This window comes from Rhea americana, unplaced genomic scaffold (genome assembly GCF_003343005.1).
Source record: "Rhea americana isolate MKP2758 unplaced genomic scaffold, rheAme1 scaffold_84, whole genome shotgun sequence".
Lineage (NCBI taxonomy): Eukaryota > Metazoa > Chordata > Aves > Rheiformes > Rheidae > Rhea > Rhea americana.
In genome coordinates this window covers 1,683,818-1,702,264 of record NW_028187023.1, presented here as the reverse complement: position 1 = coordinate 1,702,264, position 18,447 = coordinate 1,683,818, and the positions used below count along the sequence as shown (strand labels likewise).

The following is an 18,447-nucleotide window of genomic DNA, read 5'->3' as shown; positions in this document are numbered from 1 at the left end:
TTTGAAAAAAAAGGAGTTGTCAGGAAATTTGCTGTTCTAAATTTCACAGAAAAGCTGCTTTAGTGATGAGTAACTATAAAAATTGTAGAGTGAATCAAAAAATGCTATTTCCAAGTTGAACTGAAGGCAGTAATTAGAGAGGAAAAAGAATGCAGATCTGAAAACGTTTTGTAAGACTTCTTCACAGTCCCATCAAAAAAATTAGAATAGCATCAGAATAAAACACTTTCCCTCTTAAACCTGAGAAGTTCAGTGCTGTTCCTGCACTTGCTGTGCAAGTTTTGCACCATGTTTTATATTACTGGCTGTACTTTAAGTAACAATGGTTTGGGTCTGCCAGAATATTATGTCAGCATGATTTTTTTGAGCAAATGTCTGCTGAATCACCTCACTAACGCCAGACTAACAAAGAAAGTAAATACCTTGAGGGAAAAGGCTGACAAATTCAATCAAATTTTATTGTTCTTCCCGAAACGTCCCATGCTATTCAATGGGGAAATTGAGGCATAGAAGAGAAACAACCAGCTCATTTGTGCACAATCAGCAAAGGAGATGGGATTCAGGACATACAAAGACCCATGAGAAGACCTTATTCTGTGCTGTCCAGCTGGCACTAGGCATCAATCCCCACCGCACACTGCAGTGCTATTCAGCAACATACTACCACAGTTCTTGAAAAGAGCATCTCTCAACACAGCTCTGTACTGGGCTAATTAATTCTTACTTCTAGCACAGCCTTTCGTTGACTGCTTCTAGTATACAAAGTGCCTTCTCCAACTGTTGTTTTTAGTTCCTGTCTTTAAGCCCTGTCCAGCTGGTTCAGTATTGGTTCTGACATATTTCCTAAATCATAATTTCCATTTACAGGAATTTTAGAATGTACGATTTCAGCCTGCTTGTGTAAAAACAGTGATATTTTTTAAATAGAGATTTTGATCACCCTTTCCCTACAGCTAGATGGGGCAGAATCCTATCTCAAATTCTGCTGGTAATCAGGCATTTAAAGTGCAAGTTCAACACTATTTCGTTCCTTACCTTCGGCTTGGTCCCGACCTCCTTTTGTGCTGTAACAGAAAGACAGAAAGAAACATCATGCCTGTTCCAGCACACTGGAGAAAACAAATTTTAAGAAGGGATCAATGTAGCTACCCTTTGCGGAACAGTCTTCTGCTCCCCCTTCCCTGATTCTCCCAATCCATGTTGTCTAGAAACATGAGCTCCTTTCCCTACATAGTGCATTTCAACTCCACTAAAAAAGTAATTCTTATAAAATTTTGCAGAATTAGTACTGCTGCATATATAATAAGTGAAAGGAGATATTGAGAACAAGAAAGTACTGCCCAGTATCAGCATATGACAGAGCTGAGACAAAGTTTTTAGCATACATGTCTCTGTTCTAAAGATTTAACTAGTTTTGATATACAAACAGCATGAGTTTGAAAACAGAAGTCAACAACAGTCCCCTAACCCACACACAAACTTAATTAAAACACGAAGGTGATGTTCAAGCTCACTGCTAGGCTCTGCTGACCTATTCTGGTAGCATTAGCATCTATTCTGACTCAACTTGGTCTATCTGCAGGTAACTGCCTGTTTCTTTAGAGGTTCCTTTTTAGATCTGCACATGATTCCTTTCTTCCTAGCAAGCCTGTCTGTTCTACTATTAGCAGGCTTGACCAGGTTCACAGGGAATAAACCTACTCTTTAGAGCTGCATTTTTCACCAGCTGACCTAACCTATGGACTATGAATTTCACTCCAATTCTCATTCGAAAGCAACCATATCAAAATCTGTCATCGCAGCTAATCCTTTCATTAAGGGCACAGTTTCAATTTCAAAACCTATGTAATCATGAACTTGCTTTTGAATGCCCAAGGGTCACAATCAAGGAATTATGGAGAAACATTTAAACACTGTCATGTTCTACAGAGCTAGTCAACATGCAATGCTAACCCAGAAGCTAAGCAAGCTGCAAGCAACTTGGTTGCTTATTGCAGTATTTTGTTCTGAATGCTTAGTACTAAGGCATTCAATTCTTAGGTTTAATGATTAAYTGATGCTTAAACAATTAAAGCATTTTTGACTAGCTCTCCAGTGTTCTTTTTAAAAGAAAGAACGCTAGTCAAAAATGCTTTAAGTATTTTTCTCCAGTGATTCTATTCTCCAGTAATTCTTTCTTTTCTCCAGTGTTACTTTCTTTAAAAGTAAACTGAGATATCAAGATCATTCCCTCACCTCACAAACTTGAAAATCCTGACTGCTGGAGGCTAAAAAGTTGATGTACTGTATTATCCAGATAAACCCAAGTGTTTGTACTCTCTGATCCCTGAAGACTGCAGTCCACTCTCCTGTATGCACAGAGTTATGAAGAGCTGAAATGAATGGACTTACGTGCTTGCGTCTTGTACGAAGTTAGGCAGATGTTCTCTATTGTAATAGCTATAGCATTGGTCACATACACGAGCTGGATTTTCTCTGCAGGCTTCTACTGTCATTTTCTTGGTAGAACAAGAGCTGCACACTAGCCTGCCACAGCGCCTGCAGTGATGGCGCCTGTTAAACTAAGCACAAGAAGTCATGAATAAACAACTGAAAGACTTGATTAAATCCCCACCTATATCTGTCTCCACATATGAGCAAGCTTATTCCATTCGAAAGGAAGCAAGCAGTGTGAATAAGGCCTTTCAGAACTATAGTGATTGATTCTCATTGYCACAATTCCCTTTTGGGAAGGGCATAGCAAAGAAAAAAAAGACAAACCAGATATTTATAACTGACAAGCTTGCTGCAGTGTTGGACTCTCTAATATTTAGATTGTTCCAACTTTGATCATATTTAGATCATCAATTTAGATCATCTCTTGAAAAAGTTTAAAGCAGTAGACTATCTTTCTGACAACACATTCATTTCAAGATTCAAAAGCAAAATAACTTTCCGAGGAAGCAGTGCTGTTTGTAAGCTACAGAAAATAGACTGCCAGCACATTTATAAAACTCAAAACGAATCTTCCTAACAGCACCACTGTATTTGGTCGCACACTTTATGCAACAACAGTTGTAGTAAGGTGTAACCAACAGCAAAGCTTACTCTCACGGTATTTCTAACCATAGGCAGCTAGACACCCCTGTGAAATTGCTAACAATAGAAATCTGAGTTCTCATAGCAGTCTCCTCTCTGATAACGAGATTTCGTTTATACACTATCATTTTCCTCAGGGAACTTGGGGAGAGGCCTCAGAGTCTGCATGGAGCTAACAGTGTTGCCAGTCTCCTTAATTGATCTAAACAGAAACTAATCATTAAATAGGTTAAGTCTTGGCAAACCTACTCTGATGTAGGCAAACTTACTGAAGTAGCCAGTGGCTCCTAGGAAACAGGATCTAAGCAAGCATTCACATTAAAATCACAATTCTAGAAAATGTCTGCACTCAATCTCTGTTCCTTACCATAGTAAAGCGTTCAGTTTTGCAGACCATACATATCATTTCAGTGTCATCAGGTATCCACTGCTGTTTTGGTGGTGGCTTCTCAGGTGGCACAAATTCTTGAGGAAGCAAGCTCTGCTGCAGGCTTCTGTCTCTGGGACTCGCAGATACAGCAATGCCTTTAAAGACCACAGCAAGACGAACATATTTTAGCTGTTTAACAGTCTTGAAGACCATAAAACACTACASACTTACTGAGGCTATCTGACTTGCTGCTTACTTATTAGCAGATATTTACAATAAAAATCATAGAAGTTGAAGACCAAGTCTTTCTTGTTAATGTCTGTTCTTGTATCATAAGCAGAGACTTGAAAAAACAGATACATGGATATATGCAACATAGTATAAAACATAATCTTAAGAATATCCAGTATAGGCAGACTGACATTCCTAAAGATTCTTTAGCATCTCAGTAGAGTTACATCATGGCTAGCAACCACCTATCCCTTCCTATTCTGCTTCCCATCACAATCTATTGTGGGGAAATTAATTCAAATAGGAGGAATTTTTAAGTCTGTGGCCTTTGGCATCTTTAATATTGTCACTGAGACATTCATTGTCTCAAATTTATAGCACTAAATAGGCTTTTAGTTTATATGATGTCAGTCGGTTACACTTCAGGCTGAGAGATTCAACATCCCACTGCAGCCCTGCAAGCCATCACCTGTGCATGATACTGAAGAAAACTCCATGAGTAAAGCTAACTCATGTTCATCCACATAGATTGGATTGCTGAGGAATATTAGAGGACAACACATCTAGGTTTAAGAATGCAGTGATAATTAGCTGGCATACAAACTATTTCCTGACCATCTTAAAAGAGACTGAAGAGTTGCACAGCTAGATCCAAGATACTGCATCACCTCTTGTACGCAGAGCAATGAGAACTTAATTCAGGATATGGAACTAGAGAATCTAGTTCCATAGACACACTGAACTGTAAGGGCAAGACATCACTGTGGAGCTCTAGTTCAGGCTCATCACTTGCCGGAAATCAGTCTTGGAGGTCTGAGGAAACCCTCTGCTAGTCGTTCCTTGAGAACACACGCTCTCCATCTACCATGCTACATATCCTATAAAGGATATCACTCACACTCAATGCAGAACAGAATATCATGTGTGCTGACTTCCAAGGAATTTTGCAGATATCTACCAAAGCTCAAAACAAAGTCATACCTTTCTTTCTTATCTCCCTTTAAGTTTTCTTTTAACTGGGCCCAAAGCACTCAACTGTAGAGACCTACTAATCTGTGCTAGATGTGACCAAAGTTACTATTAAATAGTGAGATGCAGAGATCAGACAAGTAGGGGATAAAAGAAATAAAAATAGGTAAGACTTCATCCTTACCAGTAAAGCTAGCATGAGATGGTTCTGGTGATCCCAATTTAGACCCTGCTTCACACTCCAATATTTGACTGAGATTCTCTTGGATACGTATCACAGAATCTAGAACAAAGGAAAACGCAGATCACGTAATATTGGTCATACATCTAACCTGCTTATAGGAAGAACAGAAGAATCCTTCACAGCAGCACGTAAGAATGTTAGTATAAAACAGGATTAGCTACATAACAAGCTATTACATCTTTCATGAAGATTAGCCCACAACAGTTCATGTTTCATGAACCACTGTGGGCTAATCTTCATGAAAGAAGGTTATGTGTGTATACATGGTCAACAACAGCACTGAACTTGAGCTGCAGCACCCTCTGCTCTTCAAGTTCTAGAATTACCAAAGGAAGCCAAGCCCAGGAGAACAATCTAACATGGATGAGAAGGGACTGGTAAAACAGGAAGAGGAGCTGTGCAAAGATTATTAATAGAACTAGAAGTTTAAGTCTTTTATATATAAAAAAGGTACAGAGCTCTGGAAGAAGGAAACAGTAAAAAAGATTAAAATCCCCATTTGATTGTGGGGAAGATGTAGCTGGGTAAGAAGAGTCAGAATTGCTGAAGTTGTCAGTGATTTTATATTAAACAGGAATGAAATGAAATTGCGCAGTACATACAAGAAAGGAGACCCTGAAAAGGAGCAACAGATAAAAGTCTGAGAAACTTTTGGAGCTGTTGATCCTTAGGCTTGTGAGCTTAAGATCCTGCTACCTACAAGAAAGGCAAGGACTTAAAGAACATGTGTCTCTATCTCCTTCTAGTCCAWGACATCTCAAAATGCTGTGGACACAATTGGTGAGATGATTTTGGGGAAAAATTTGCCCTTCTTTCCCAAGGGAAAAAAAAMCCCATCATTTTCAAGGACAGATACCTGATCTCTTTTCTTTTAATGCGAAAGGGAAGTCAAGGGCTTTTTCTGCATACTTGGAGAGCAAATTATCAATATCTTCTACAGCAAAGCCAATTTCCTGTCCAGCTAAGAGTTGGTGTAGTGTCTGCACAGCCACAGCTACCCAGTCCACTTTCATGTTCATGAGGAGCTGCTCCAGCATGAGCAGTGGCCTGGAGGAGAGGTGGAAGTAGTTAACACGGTAGAGCTCAGGTAGCGTCAGCAACACCTGGGACACAATTAAAAAAAATTAAAATTATACATCCCCAAATCTGTTTTTTTTTGTAAGAGTAAAGATAAGGAACTAGCAGAGCTGCTTATGAGGTAAGGAATGGAATAACACTTAGAGTCTAAGAAATGCAGATGGGACTTCTTGGGCCCATTCCTATTTCCTTTACAGAATTACTGAGTGGATTTGGACAAATCACATGGTTTCTGCCTGATCTGTTTCACATTCTATAAAACACTGACTCATTTCTGAGAAGGACCCTGTGACAGCGATGTTCTGATACAGTAGAGCACATTCTCCCATTAAAATAAACTTATTTAATAAACGTTGGCCCAACCCTCAAGTTTTTCTCATCTCTTCACTACATCCATCATTTCAGGAAGCACAGAAAGGAGAAAGTAAGAGCAGTTCACCAAAAGAGGATCAGTCAATATGGACACTTTTCAAGTTATCGTCATACCCTCCAAGAGGGATAACAAAACCGTTGCACCAAGCACTGGAGTAAGCTATTTGTAGCCCTGTAAGAAGCACCTACTATGCAAAGCACTGCATTTTGTTTATGCATGCATCTGCTGCTTAATGTATTTAATCCCAGGARGAAAGCAGAGCCTGTATGACTTCTGTAGTGATAATGGTCATCCAGAAAAAGAAATAATACTGCTCACCTTTGGAAGGTATTTGGGAGTTCCATACAAGAAACGCATGTCAAAGACCACTATACAAGTGGGCATAAATCTATTTGTATTACTACACAGGCAATAGTGGTAGCACTGGAAGGACACTTAGTGTTTCTGACACATCAGAGAGTAAGTTTAGGATGCTTTCTTTCTCACTTTTATCAAAGATAGCAACTGTTCTGATAAACACCTCAATTTTACTTCCCTCCTCTGTTGTGTGGTCCTTCACTCCCCACAGCTCAGACACAAGAATACTCTGTTCACATTGGTGGTGCAATAACCTCAAAATATGGTAACTACAAAGATGGTGAAGGGAAAGACTACTTTTAAGCCATCCTTCCTTCAGTGCTGTCAGCAAAAGTAGGGACAGGACTCATGAACTGAAGTCCTATAGGGTAAGAAGGTTCTGGTAAAAATTTGCAGGCAGACACTTATAGAATTATACATTGCTGCATTGTGAAATTTACAGCAGTTTTACTCACTTTCGATCCCATATAGAGAGCCTGAATTTCATTATGGCGTGCAGTTGTCAGGTTCCTGTAGAAGTGAGTTGTAAGGTAATCAGCCAAGAAGTGAGAGGCTGCCAAGCTGGGATGCTGATCAAGGGACTGTTCACTGATGGCAAGGCAAATATCAGGGTCTTCTATTCTTTGCAAGAGCTACAAATACAGACAAAATACAGCGTATCCCAAGTACATTCCTGGAAAGTACTCTTTAAATCACATGGCCCATAACAGATTATTGCCCTGTGATGGTCCTACAAGCATTTTATTTAACTCGCACCAGCCTCTAACATACATATGATGATGATTTATCATTTACTTATAGGTTACCTCATTGCCCAATTGCTCCATTTAATAATCAAAACAGATTTACAATGAAAGCAAGCAAAAAAAATGAAGCAAAGAATGAGGCAGAGAATGCATCAGTGAGAAAGCTCTACTCCACTAAGTACTTTAATTTTAATACCTGTATAATCTGAGAGAGAGAGGGGAGGGGGGAGGGRGGAGGGAACAGCCTTCACTTATTTCACTCTCTCATTAGCAATGGCCCCCTAATTATTAATAAAGTACGAATTCTGGTTTTAAGTTTGGGCACTGAAGCCTAACTGATCAATTTGTTATTACTTTCACTTCCTGGTTCTTCTGCTCAAGCAGCACAATAATGTTTCCTCATGATTTTTCAAATAAAAAGGCGCCTCACATTTCTATTTAATTAGAATGGCCATAAAGGCATTTACATTATTTCATCCCGAAACTAGACTGCCAAGCTATATTTTCACTTAAGTGGACTGGGTGAAAGGGAGGACTTTGAAAGCAGAGCTAAGCAAATGGCATCCTTTAAAGGAGAAAAAAACAGCAAAATGCCCAAGAGTCAAAGAAAGCAGTTCTTCTACAACCTAATAACCATAAAACAATTTGCCAACATGTAGTATAGAGACAGAACAAAAGACAAAACACAGACCAGTCCACAGACCATTTTCTGATATTATTCTCAGCTCTCTCTCAAAAAAAAAACCCCAAAACTGTCATTTAAGAAAACAGTACACAGCCCTCACAGTTGCAGAAAAAGCACAGAGAAGGTTTAAAAACTTCATATAAACTGTTAAATAAAAGCATTTCTCAAGACTGGCTTAAAGTTTCTGGAACGCTCTACCTTACAGTTTGAGCTGTTTGAGTTGAAAGGTACAACAACTCAAAAAAACACCTCAAAAGTAGATGCTGACATTAAGTTAGAGAAAACTAAAGACCTCAGCATTCAACACTGGTCTTAGATTTAAACAACTCTGCATGTTATCTTGTACGTTTATAACAAAGAGGGTAGCTCTGTTCCCCTCTCCCCTCATCCATTTGGTATGAATAACTCACAGTGACAAAAGCTTGGACACCTTGTTCAACTAATTTGACCTTTAGAGTCCTGCTGTTACCTTCAATGCTTTTTCCATATCTCCTGTCTCTAGTAAGTGGAGAAGGTGCTCACGGTGAAGGCTGATCAAATTTTCTCTTGGGACAGGATACAAGCGGCCCCATTCTTCACACAACTCATAATCCTGAAACAAAACACAAGCAAAAAACATAAATAAAAACCCAACTCGCTCTGATGCAGCTGTTTCTTCCAAAATCCTAATCAACTTCAAAAAATTCTGTAGCTTAGATTCCAATAAATAGTTAAAATGTCAAGGAGAAAAAGAAGAGATTCAGTTTTGCCACAGTCACAGGCCATACTGAGACTACTCATCTCTCTCAGTAGGCAAGTTGTCTTTCTGGGCAGACACTTCTCAAGCTATCTCTAATGGGGATCTGTAGTACTGACAAAGTAATTAAGCCTGTATAATGCCAAAAGCTGTACCACTAAAGATTTCAAAATTTAAGAGAAAAAGAACAGGCTGTATTTCAGAATAAGAGTTATTGGACTCTGCATGTAAATCTTGACATTAAATGCACATTTGAATGTGCTTCTGCAACACAGAACTGAAAAAAATTTCTTCCTTGCAAGGTAATCTGTTGATCGGTGTTTTAAAACATTATTTTCAACAAACTTATCCATTCAAAGTGTAATGCGTTCTAGTTCAATAATATTTAATGAAGATGCCTAACCTTTGCCTTCAAAATGATATCCATGATGGCTTGAGGCTCATCTGTGCATGCTCTTTTCAGATCCYGCCAGTCACTCCACAGTGGTTCGTTTTGCAAATTCAATATCTGAAAAAAATTAGCGTAGCACAGATTTTAAAAATCATTATCCATAAAAAAACATTAAGTCTAAGAAAATGGCTGAAATGATCACATTATGAGTTGCCTCATACCAAGGAAATCAAAAAGGGCCCCCCATTCATCTCACCCTTTTCTGGAATGATATAATGCACTTCTATGCCAAAAAGAACTACAGGATTTTCTCAGAGGTGTGGATTTATGATTACCTTTGTGCAAACAGATTTCTAAGGCACAATTTCTCAAAGACTATGCATACTGCAGACATTGTTAGCACTAACAGTGATATAGCTGAGGTAACTTTCTGCTGGCAGACAGAATTCACAACTCCTCTTTCTGCCTGGTCCGGCTTTTCAGTCTGTGTTGAACTTCTGGCCAGCTTGCCTGACTTMACTTGAGTATCTACATTATGTCACAGTTAGAAGCATCGTTTTGGAATACAGACACCCATTGGGCCACTCATCCCGTAGACCATGCCTAGACACATTGCACCTCTTATAAAATGATGGACTGCCATGGGAAACTTCCAGAGGTTCTTGCATTTGTACACACTGGAAAACCAATTACTTGGGGGGGGGGGAAGTGGCCTCATTCAAAAGTTTAGGTCTAATAGTGTTTGCAAACCTAAAGTCTAACAGGTGAGTGGAAGAGTTATGAAGGATGGAGGGGAACCATTAACTAGATATTAAATCCAATACTAAACAGTACTGAAAACACGGTCTGTTTTGAGTGAAAGACTTGAAAAGCTACTGTGCTTAAAAAAGAACCAACGGCTTTTTCCAATATGCATATTCTCTCCCTGTTATTCATTTTGTCTTACTGGTTACTTAACAGAATGACTTTGTACCTTCTGATAAATCTGTAGTTCTTTCTTTCTGCTCTGCAGGTCGAATTTTAGTTCATCAGTTATGTCCAAATCAGAGGCGCAGTAAGCTAGCATTTCCAAACAGGCATCAAGGGGCCATTTGTCTAGACAGCGCAGGGCCAGTCTGCTTCTCAGGGTTGCATTTTTTACTGGGAACAAGTACTGCCAACCATCTTTACCTGTTAGGAGAACAGGGAGGGAAAAACACAAACCACCAGTTTTAAGTTCAGTTTCTGTGGTTTAGAAAAGACGACCCTCATCTGCACTGAGAACCAAGAGAACAACAGTACAGGGCTGGAGAAGCTGTGCTAGACTCGCCCCAAGCATCAGATTTTCAGGAAGTAGTGAAAGTTAGAATGAGACACTTAGGTCTTTAGACTCCCAACAGACCCTCCTTTCAGGATACATCATGCATGTATCCCTTGAAGGCAGAACAATAACACTGCAAGAGGCGTTCCATTAACAGTACTATAATTAACGTGTCCTGATGTATTCAGCTCTTCACAAATAAATCACACCACAGATCGATCCCAGTTCTGTAGTACATTTTTTTTTTCACAGCAAGTTCAATGTTAAGATTTGATCATTTGTAGAACAAACTACACCATCAGCAAAACAAAGCTTTGCTTGGGGAAGGGAAAGGGATTAGTTTCTGTTCTTCAGATTTGCCCAAGTACCACCAGCTATGTCTTTGGTTTCCACCTCCTGTGCCAGGCTGTACTCTATAATAAGATTTAAAAAAACCCACATAATGCTTCTTACCATCAGCAGCTGCACAGCTCAGCACAGCATCCGCTACATTGGCCAGCTCCTCCATACCCTGGCTGTATAAATCCAAGACCTTCAGAGCTCTGGCCCAATCCTTTGCTGCAAGTGCTTGTTCAAAGACATCCATTAGTACCTCAACAGCTGTCGTGGAATGCAATCCTAGGAGAACCAGAGACATGTGTGCCTTGCCACAGAGGACACTAGCCAAACTGCAGCCTTCCTCCTGCTGATTCTGAAGTGGCTCAAACATAGTAAAGAGGAATCGTTCCAGTACTGAGAATTCCTTCAACAATGCCTCACACTCTCTAGAAATCTGTTCCAAACTTAATGGCACCTCTCGTTTGCCCCGAAATTCCATCCATGATAAATTGGATTTGGGATTTTTCTGTACATTAGATGCACTTAAACATGCCACTGTGGCCATTAGCCTTGACTGAGACTTTAGATAGTCCAGGGAGGAGGCAGTGAGCGTGTTCCGATTCAGGTCAGCCACAGAGAATGAGGTCTGAGCAGAGATGTCCTCAGAGGCTGTTGCAGGATTGTGGATAGGTATTTCAACATCTGGCAGGCAGTTGTAGGCATACAGGCATGCTAGGCTGCTTATGTTTCCCAGAAGGAACATTGTCTGGCTGGTTTGCCTTGCACTGCACAGGTAGAGCGGTTCACAGCAACAGTTAACAATAACTTGCTGCACACTCAAGCTCAACTCTTCTTTAGCCAAAAGGGAAGAAAGTCTGCAGGATTGAAAACAGAACCAGCTTACTCAAAGCAAAAAACAATACTTCAATTACCTGCTTTTATAATTCTTCCAAGCATCTGCAAAAAAATCCCTTATATCCTTCAGAAGAAGGGTCCAAATCCTATGTCTACCCTGCATGAGAAAATTTAAACAGCACAAGGATGATAATTTAGAGCTTATGCTGCCATTCCTTTCAAGAATTGGAACTTAGTTCTCCGATACCAACTTCTACCTAAATGCCACATATTAAAACAGTTTATTATTACTGCTAAATCTTTTTAAGTAGTACTTTATCAAATCTCAAATTGGAGACTTTCCACGCCAGCCCAATTTAGTTTGTGACAAAAACAACTTTGATYATTCAAAGTTGTTGATCATCTACTAACTCGCCAGTGCAAGAGCCATGCCCAGCTGTCTTCCTAAGAAGCTCTATTGGTCTATTTTATTTTGTTATACTTCTAAGATGCAAGTCTTTTGCTCTCAACTGTCACAGATTAAATTTAATACACACAGAGGCACTTTTTTACCTCAATAGAGAGCAACTCTCAAAAATATGGAGCCAGAGCTTAACTAGCAAAAATCTTCAGTGCTATTTTGGTAGAGAAGTCAGTCATTATGCTTCTCCTTGCACATCAACCCTTGCAACATTAAATGACTTGCTGGTGGGACAGAGCAAAGTAGCCACAGAAGACTTCAATCTTGGTTGAGGTCCAAACTCACCAACACTAAATTAACCTAGGTAAGTATACCCAAAAAGCACCAACCTGTCAGGATGAACCTGTTTCTCAAACACAAGTTGGGAGAGCAGGTGAGATGGACTCTGCTGTAACAGTACGAAAGGATTTCCCACTTTCACTTCTGCAGACAGATCTTTAAAAATTAGAGCAAGACAGAACATCTATTATTAGAAAACACATTAGTTGAATACACCAACCAAGTCTTCTTTGAAAAATACAAGTCAGCCTGAGCCTGAAGCCGCTTTGCTCACATTCAAAGGTCTGCATTCACTAAGTGAGGTAAAACCCAGAGTAAATTACAAGGCATTTATAATTATGATATGCCTTTCAAACTTTGCACCATTGGCTCCCATTTTACTGGATGTATTACCAGAACAGAGTGCTTTATGGATTGTCATTGTCTTTTAAGTGAGATCTAGGTACAACTGCTTTAGCAACCTTAYTTCAATCTTTAACCAAAATGTGTATTTGTAGTGAGAGACAGAACACATTCAGTATTAGTTCCCAAGGATTCTCTTTATATAGATTCAAGAGTCCCTACCCTAATTAGCTCCAGGAGAACAAAGAGATGGGGGGAGGGGAATGTAAAAAAACAACACAGAAGTACTTTTAAAAATGGAATAAAACCCTGGCCAGCATTGCTGAAACGCCTTTGTACCCAATACTGAGTAAGCATAAGCAAATTCTCAGACTCACTTTTTCCTTTCATCTTGTAGTGCAACACGACTAACTCCATCTTTATCACATTTTTCTTTTTAGCAGTAAGTCCCCGGGGATTTAATCACGTACGGAAGGTACTGCTGGCATAACAGCAGCCTGAGCTGAACTAGCATGTCTGAAAATGGTTCTTTGTCCTCTTCTCTTATCCTCTACACTCTCTAAAACCAGTACTGTGGTATTTTGCATTACTATAGCTAAACTGAATTCTATTAAAAAAAAAAAAAGTGTTTTTCTCTTATCAGTTAACAGTGTTTTCCTTCTAATAACTATATATGCTGATGATACATTTCTTTTCAAGAACCACCACAATCATTTTGTTCAGTGTTAAAAATTCTGCCCGGTCTGCCTTCTAAAGCACTCTCCTCCTCTCACTCTACAGCAGTGGGACAYAGGTTGCCTTTAACAAAGCAAGGAAATACACAGAATGCTGATCCACTGGTTGCAAAAGTCAGCCTTTCCTTACTGGAGTAGTAGTCAGTATTTAAGAAGGCTTGGGGAGGTTTTTTGTTTGGTTTTGTTTTTAAGTGCAGAATCTGGGTCTGTGCTTAATATTACCATTTTGTTTTTCCCACTGCAATCAACTAGCAGGTATAACTAAATAGGTAGTTGATCGGTTGGGCAAGGAGCCATTTTCACATGTTTACTTTTCAGAAGCAGGCCAGACTGTGCAGTTTGGGTAACTTCTATGGTCAGGCTTTCCAGCAAAAACCACTTACCTAGCTCTGTATTCAGGCTTCGTAATGCAACAGCAGCCAGTGTAGTAATATAATCAAAGAAGGTCTTCACAAAGTTTGTCTTCGTGCTGTTCTCTGGCACAGTTTGGATACATTGGTCAATAGCTTTCAGCAGGAGCCGGGTTTGATTCCAAACAGGGTGTTTCTCCAGCTCCAGAGGTTTCAGAGAGGCCTGTTCTACCAAGGCACTAAGCACGCTCCCTTTGGAGTCTGGTTTAAGAGAAAAGATGCAGATTCTAGATTCCAGTAAGAATTAAATGCCACAAAATAAAGACATTCAGCGTAATTTCCTCTCTACAGTTACAGCCTGCACTCTGGGCGTTAAAATTTTATTGAAAGCAATAGAAATTTTGATGGCAGAATAAATCAATAGTTCAGATGAACTGGCAACCTTTCCTCCGGCAGCTTAGAAAAGCCTGAAATATATCTACTTGCATGATYTTAACACAAACTTATTCCAAAACACAGCCGTTGACCAGTCCTTAAGCCCTAAAATATTTAGCTCTCAGAGCTCTTCTAAGTTTTTGCTCGTTAATCATAAGATCTGGAAATATTTTATGAACATCTATATGCTATTTAGAAGTTTGGTGAATGGGGGAAGAGGCAGGGGAAAGAAGGGGGGGGGGGAAAGAAACACCCCTGTGCTACAAAACATAGAGCTTTCCCAAAAAACTGTAGTAGTTCTACAACCCTGGAAAACATTCTGGAAATTTTTTCCTCTGAGAGCCCCACGAAAACTGGAAGGTATACTATGTTACAATAGTTTTACAAGTGTATCTGCTTTTTTTTATAAAAGTGATGGAAAAAGCAACAGGAAGACAATATCTATAAGCTGTCAGGTTAAAATACACTTAAAGAATTCCTTATTAGGACTGGATAAAAAAAGCAAAAGTAATAATCTCAGATATATTCATTTATATTCTCTTCTCTGGTAAGTTCCCAATTTCAGCTCTGATAAGAATGCTTGTATTATAAGAATTAGACATATTTTTTTWAAATATTTGTGATATAAGTAGTGTATATATATTTATGCATACACAGAAAAACATTACTGCTAGGTTTACAGTTTTTTGGAATGCACCCATGAACTTCATTCAGTTGCAGACAGCTTAACAAAAACAGAACAAAACACCACACAAGACAAACCACAGTTTAGATGCATTGTCTTGATGATCATGAAATTAACTCACCCACAGAATGTTCAACATGTGTCAGTGCTTTTAGAATTTGATCAAGATGTTGTGATATAACAATCTCATTAGTAATACTTTCTTCAGTCAAGGCAGGGTAGCAAGTCTGCAGAAGAAGGTCTACAATACTRCATCGAAAATGACTATTTATTTTCTCATCTGAGATCTCTACAAAGAAAGAGAAAGAAATAACTACACAAGAAATGGAAGTATCTTTGCAACAGAAAAAGATGTTTAATACTAAAAACTATATTATAACACAACTAGTTTCTCCAAATCAGAGTTGCTCACAGCTGATTCAGAATTTAGCTTTTTTGTTGGCCATGCTTTAAATACGAAGTCAAAAAAGAAAAGTTCAAATTTTCCATCTCAACAGAAGATAAGTACATTCAAATGGGAAATTGTATCAGCAAAGTATACTACCTGACTTGGACTGCCCTTGTGAAGTGCAGGAATAGTTGAGAATTTTACTGATTTGCTGAAGAACTGCTGGGAAGCCCTTTATGCCTTCAGAGTGCAATAAAACAAAGTCAGGTCTGTGGCCTAGAAAAGTCATTGGACAAAAGGCAAAGTAAGAGTGGAAAAAGGGTGAAACTAATATGAAAACGTAAAATGAAATTTCAGTAACACTCAGATATTTGCACAAGCAGCACAGTACATAAAGAACTCTTCCATCCCCATGCCCCTACTGATGAACAGAAAAGTCAAAAGCCTACCCTGAGTTTCAAGGCTACTGTACAGTTTTCTTTCTGCTGTTTCCAAAAGCTGCTTACAAGTCTTCCAAAGATGGCACTGAGTACAAGCTAGGTCAAATGCTGCCATTGCTGAAGGACTGAGGTCCTCAAGGACTTCCCGCAGAGGATCAGTATGCTCAAGCTGGATGTTGCTGGTCCAGAAGTTTTCTTGGAGAGTAGGGGCAAGACTTCCAGAAGTTGCTAGCAATTTATCAGTAACATCCGAGATGGAATAAAATACCATACCTACGTAAGCAGCAGAATACACCATCACTGATTAAATTGGATATTTATCTTAGATCCTATAATGGATAAGATTTTCTAATTCTTTAAGAATGTAATCCAACAGATAGCCTGCTTCATGGACCAGTTTGCATCAACAGCAAACTCCAGCATTCTCAGTCTCTTTCTATGAGAAAGATGACCCACTTACTCTCCTGAACAGTTATCACACTTAAGAGAGTATTTAAGTTATTTTTCCCTGTTTTCTACTTCTTCACCTTTGATGAACAGAACTAAAAAAACCCAGTCCTTACCAGCTGCTGCTGCATTCCCAATAGCCTGAAGCGTTGAACAGCCGCTGCCAGATTTCCTGATGCCTCCGGTGACATCTGATGTTTGATTCTCAATGTTGTGCTCCACTTTAGCCATCTCTCGTACTACCTCTTGGTAGCGCTCCATGAAAACCAACTCACCGTAACAAGACGAAGTATCCAGATTAAACATCAAGGCCACCTTCCAAGAATAACAATAAATGTAATTATAGTGCACAGCAAAAGAAGTTTTCAGAGGTTACAGAGTCTGGGTTTGGGGGTTTTTTGGAGGAGATGACCAGGAATAAAATAAAATAGAAATTAAAAAAAGATGCGTACAGAAACAGTGGGCTGAAATGGCATTCCCCTCTCTCCAAGGGTTTTTAGCTCCTGAAGAACAGTGCCTTAGAGACCGTTTTGAACTTTTTTTTAATAAAGCTCAGCTATCATGCACTACAAGACAAGATTTGAATTAATCTGCATAGCCATCTTTCAGAACTAGGCTTCAAGATTTCAATACACCAAATACTAAGAAAAACCTAGCAAGCTGGGTGTCCAAAATAAACTACTTCAAGCAAATTCTTATTCAGTAAGGAATACCTTCTAGATATTTAAGGACCGAGTAGATAAGCACAATTGTGCAAGTTCTGCTATCAAACCAGAATGCAAACCAAGCTTGAATTCTTTACCATCAGAGATGCTGAAACTCAGAGTAACAAAGGAATATAGATGCTTTTTGGGCTTGTAAGTAGGGAAAAGATGAAGTAGTGTATTTGCAGTTAAACAGAACTTACCAGTTGCACACTCAACTGCTACCAGTGCATCACTTAAATGATACCAACTGCCCTGATACCAACTTAGCCACATCACTGCTTTTTGCAGAGGATCTAATTGCTGACATACTTCAAAATACATTTTCAGAGCATCAGCCCAAAAGCCACATACAGAAAGGTGTGCACAATTGTCATGGAGCACAGAATTACAGGTATGCAGACTGGTAATTACAAGACTTTTTGTCTATTTTCAACACTGAATTTAGCACACCTCCTTCAAATAAATGTACTCACCACTTTGGGTAGAGAATATATTTGCATGYTACCACTGAGCTTAAAAGTGGCAGAGTCATGATTTTGATTCACTGACTACAGTGCACAGCTCAAATGCTGCTTCTTCAAGAGACTTCATACGAGCTCTTTACTTTCTCCTTCACTCAGTTGATACAGTAAGCTTAGTCAGCCCTGATTAAATATTTCCATGCTTTGAAGACCCAGGTTCAGACGAGCAATTTTTATACAACTAGGGGAAAAAAAGAAATCAAAAAAAAAAAAACACAATAGCCTTCTTGGGCTCATCTCTTGGGATGTCATCTTCGAACAGCTTTGCTCCTTTCACGTATTTTTACTGCTGAAGTCATTTTTTTCACTCCAGATAGATGCTTCTGCTCTATGCTTGCTAATGCAGAAGGAGCATGAAATTCATCCAATGTTACAATGACAAATGCCACTACCAAATTAGATTAAGTTGCATAAAATATATATGCAGATCATTTACCTGATGAGCTTCTATGAAATTTCCTCTCAAAACACAAGAAATTAGGAGTGATTCTGGTGGGGAAAGCATCATAGGAATCAGGAGGTTTTGCTGCTGTGGTCTCATCCTACTTTCCAAATCACTCCAACTAGACACATTATTAGTACCTCCCTCTGCAAAACAAGGGAATGAATCAGTATGTTATTACGGGAAAACATTTCATCAGACAATAGTCAATTATCAGATAACAATACTTYTCATTTAACACAAAGATATAGAAGTAGAGTTACAAACAGTTTAGCATGAAGCAGACTATATAAGCCCCTTGTTAAAAAATTTCAAAAGATTTGACTGGTTGGTTAGAACCTTCATTTCGCTTCTCACCCAAATGTAACAGCGTTTAGCAGCTACATAATGCAGATGCTATGCTAGAGCACTGGTTCAATACTGATAGTGGGAAGAATATCAAGTACTGGATCAAATAAATCAAGAATTTAAGACAGATTCACTCATT

General features: G+C 39.0%; 1 protein-coding gene across 1 annotated transcript in view; it reads right to left on the bottom strand.

Moving 5' to 3' along the window:
* The window catches only part of ZFYVE26 (zinc finger FYVE-type containing 26), a 49,341-nt gene that overhangs the window by 13,427 nt on the left and 17,467 nt on the right, over window positions 1-18,447 (bottom strand). Inside the window, exons 13-29 of the mRNA XM_085323329.1 lie at window positions 17,955-18,106; window positions 16,407-16,605; window positions 15,853-16,116; window positions 15,560-15,679; window positions 15,137-15,304; window positions 13,929-14,156; window positions 12,520-12,625; window positions 11,011-11,750; window positions 10,231-10,427; window positions 9,270-9,374; window positions 8,600-8,722; window positions 7,155-7,331; window positions 5,749-5,995; window positions 4,833-4,931; window positions 3,446-3,603; window positions 2,392-2,561; window positions 1,036-1,064 (exon numbers count right to left, since the gene is read on the bottom strand). Of these exons, the coding sequence (XP_085179455.1) occupies window positions 1,036-1,064; window positions 2,392-2,561; window positions 3,446-3,603; window positions 4,833-4,931; window positions 5,749-5,995; window positions 7,155-7,331; window positions 8,600-8,722; window positions 9,270-9,374; window positions 10,231-10,427; window positions 11,011-11,750; window positions 12,520-12,625; window positions 13,929-14,156; window positions 15,137-15,304; window positions 15,560-15,679; window positions 15,853-16,116; window positions 16,407-16,605; window positions 17,955-18,106 (3,282 nt within the window). The remainder of the gene's footprint in view (window positions 1-1,035; window positions 1,065-2,391; window positions 2,562-3,445; window positions 3,604-4,832; window positions 4,932-5,748; window positions 5,996-7,154; window positions 7,332-8,599; window positions 8,723-9,269; window positions 9,375-10,230; window positions 10,428-11,010; window positions 11,751-12,519; window positions 12,626-13,928; window positions 14,157-15,136; window positions 15,305-15,559; window positions 15,680-15,852; window positions 16,117-16,406; window positions 16,606-17,954; window positions 18,107-18,447) is intronic.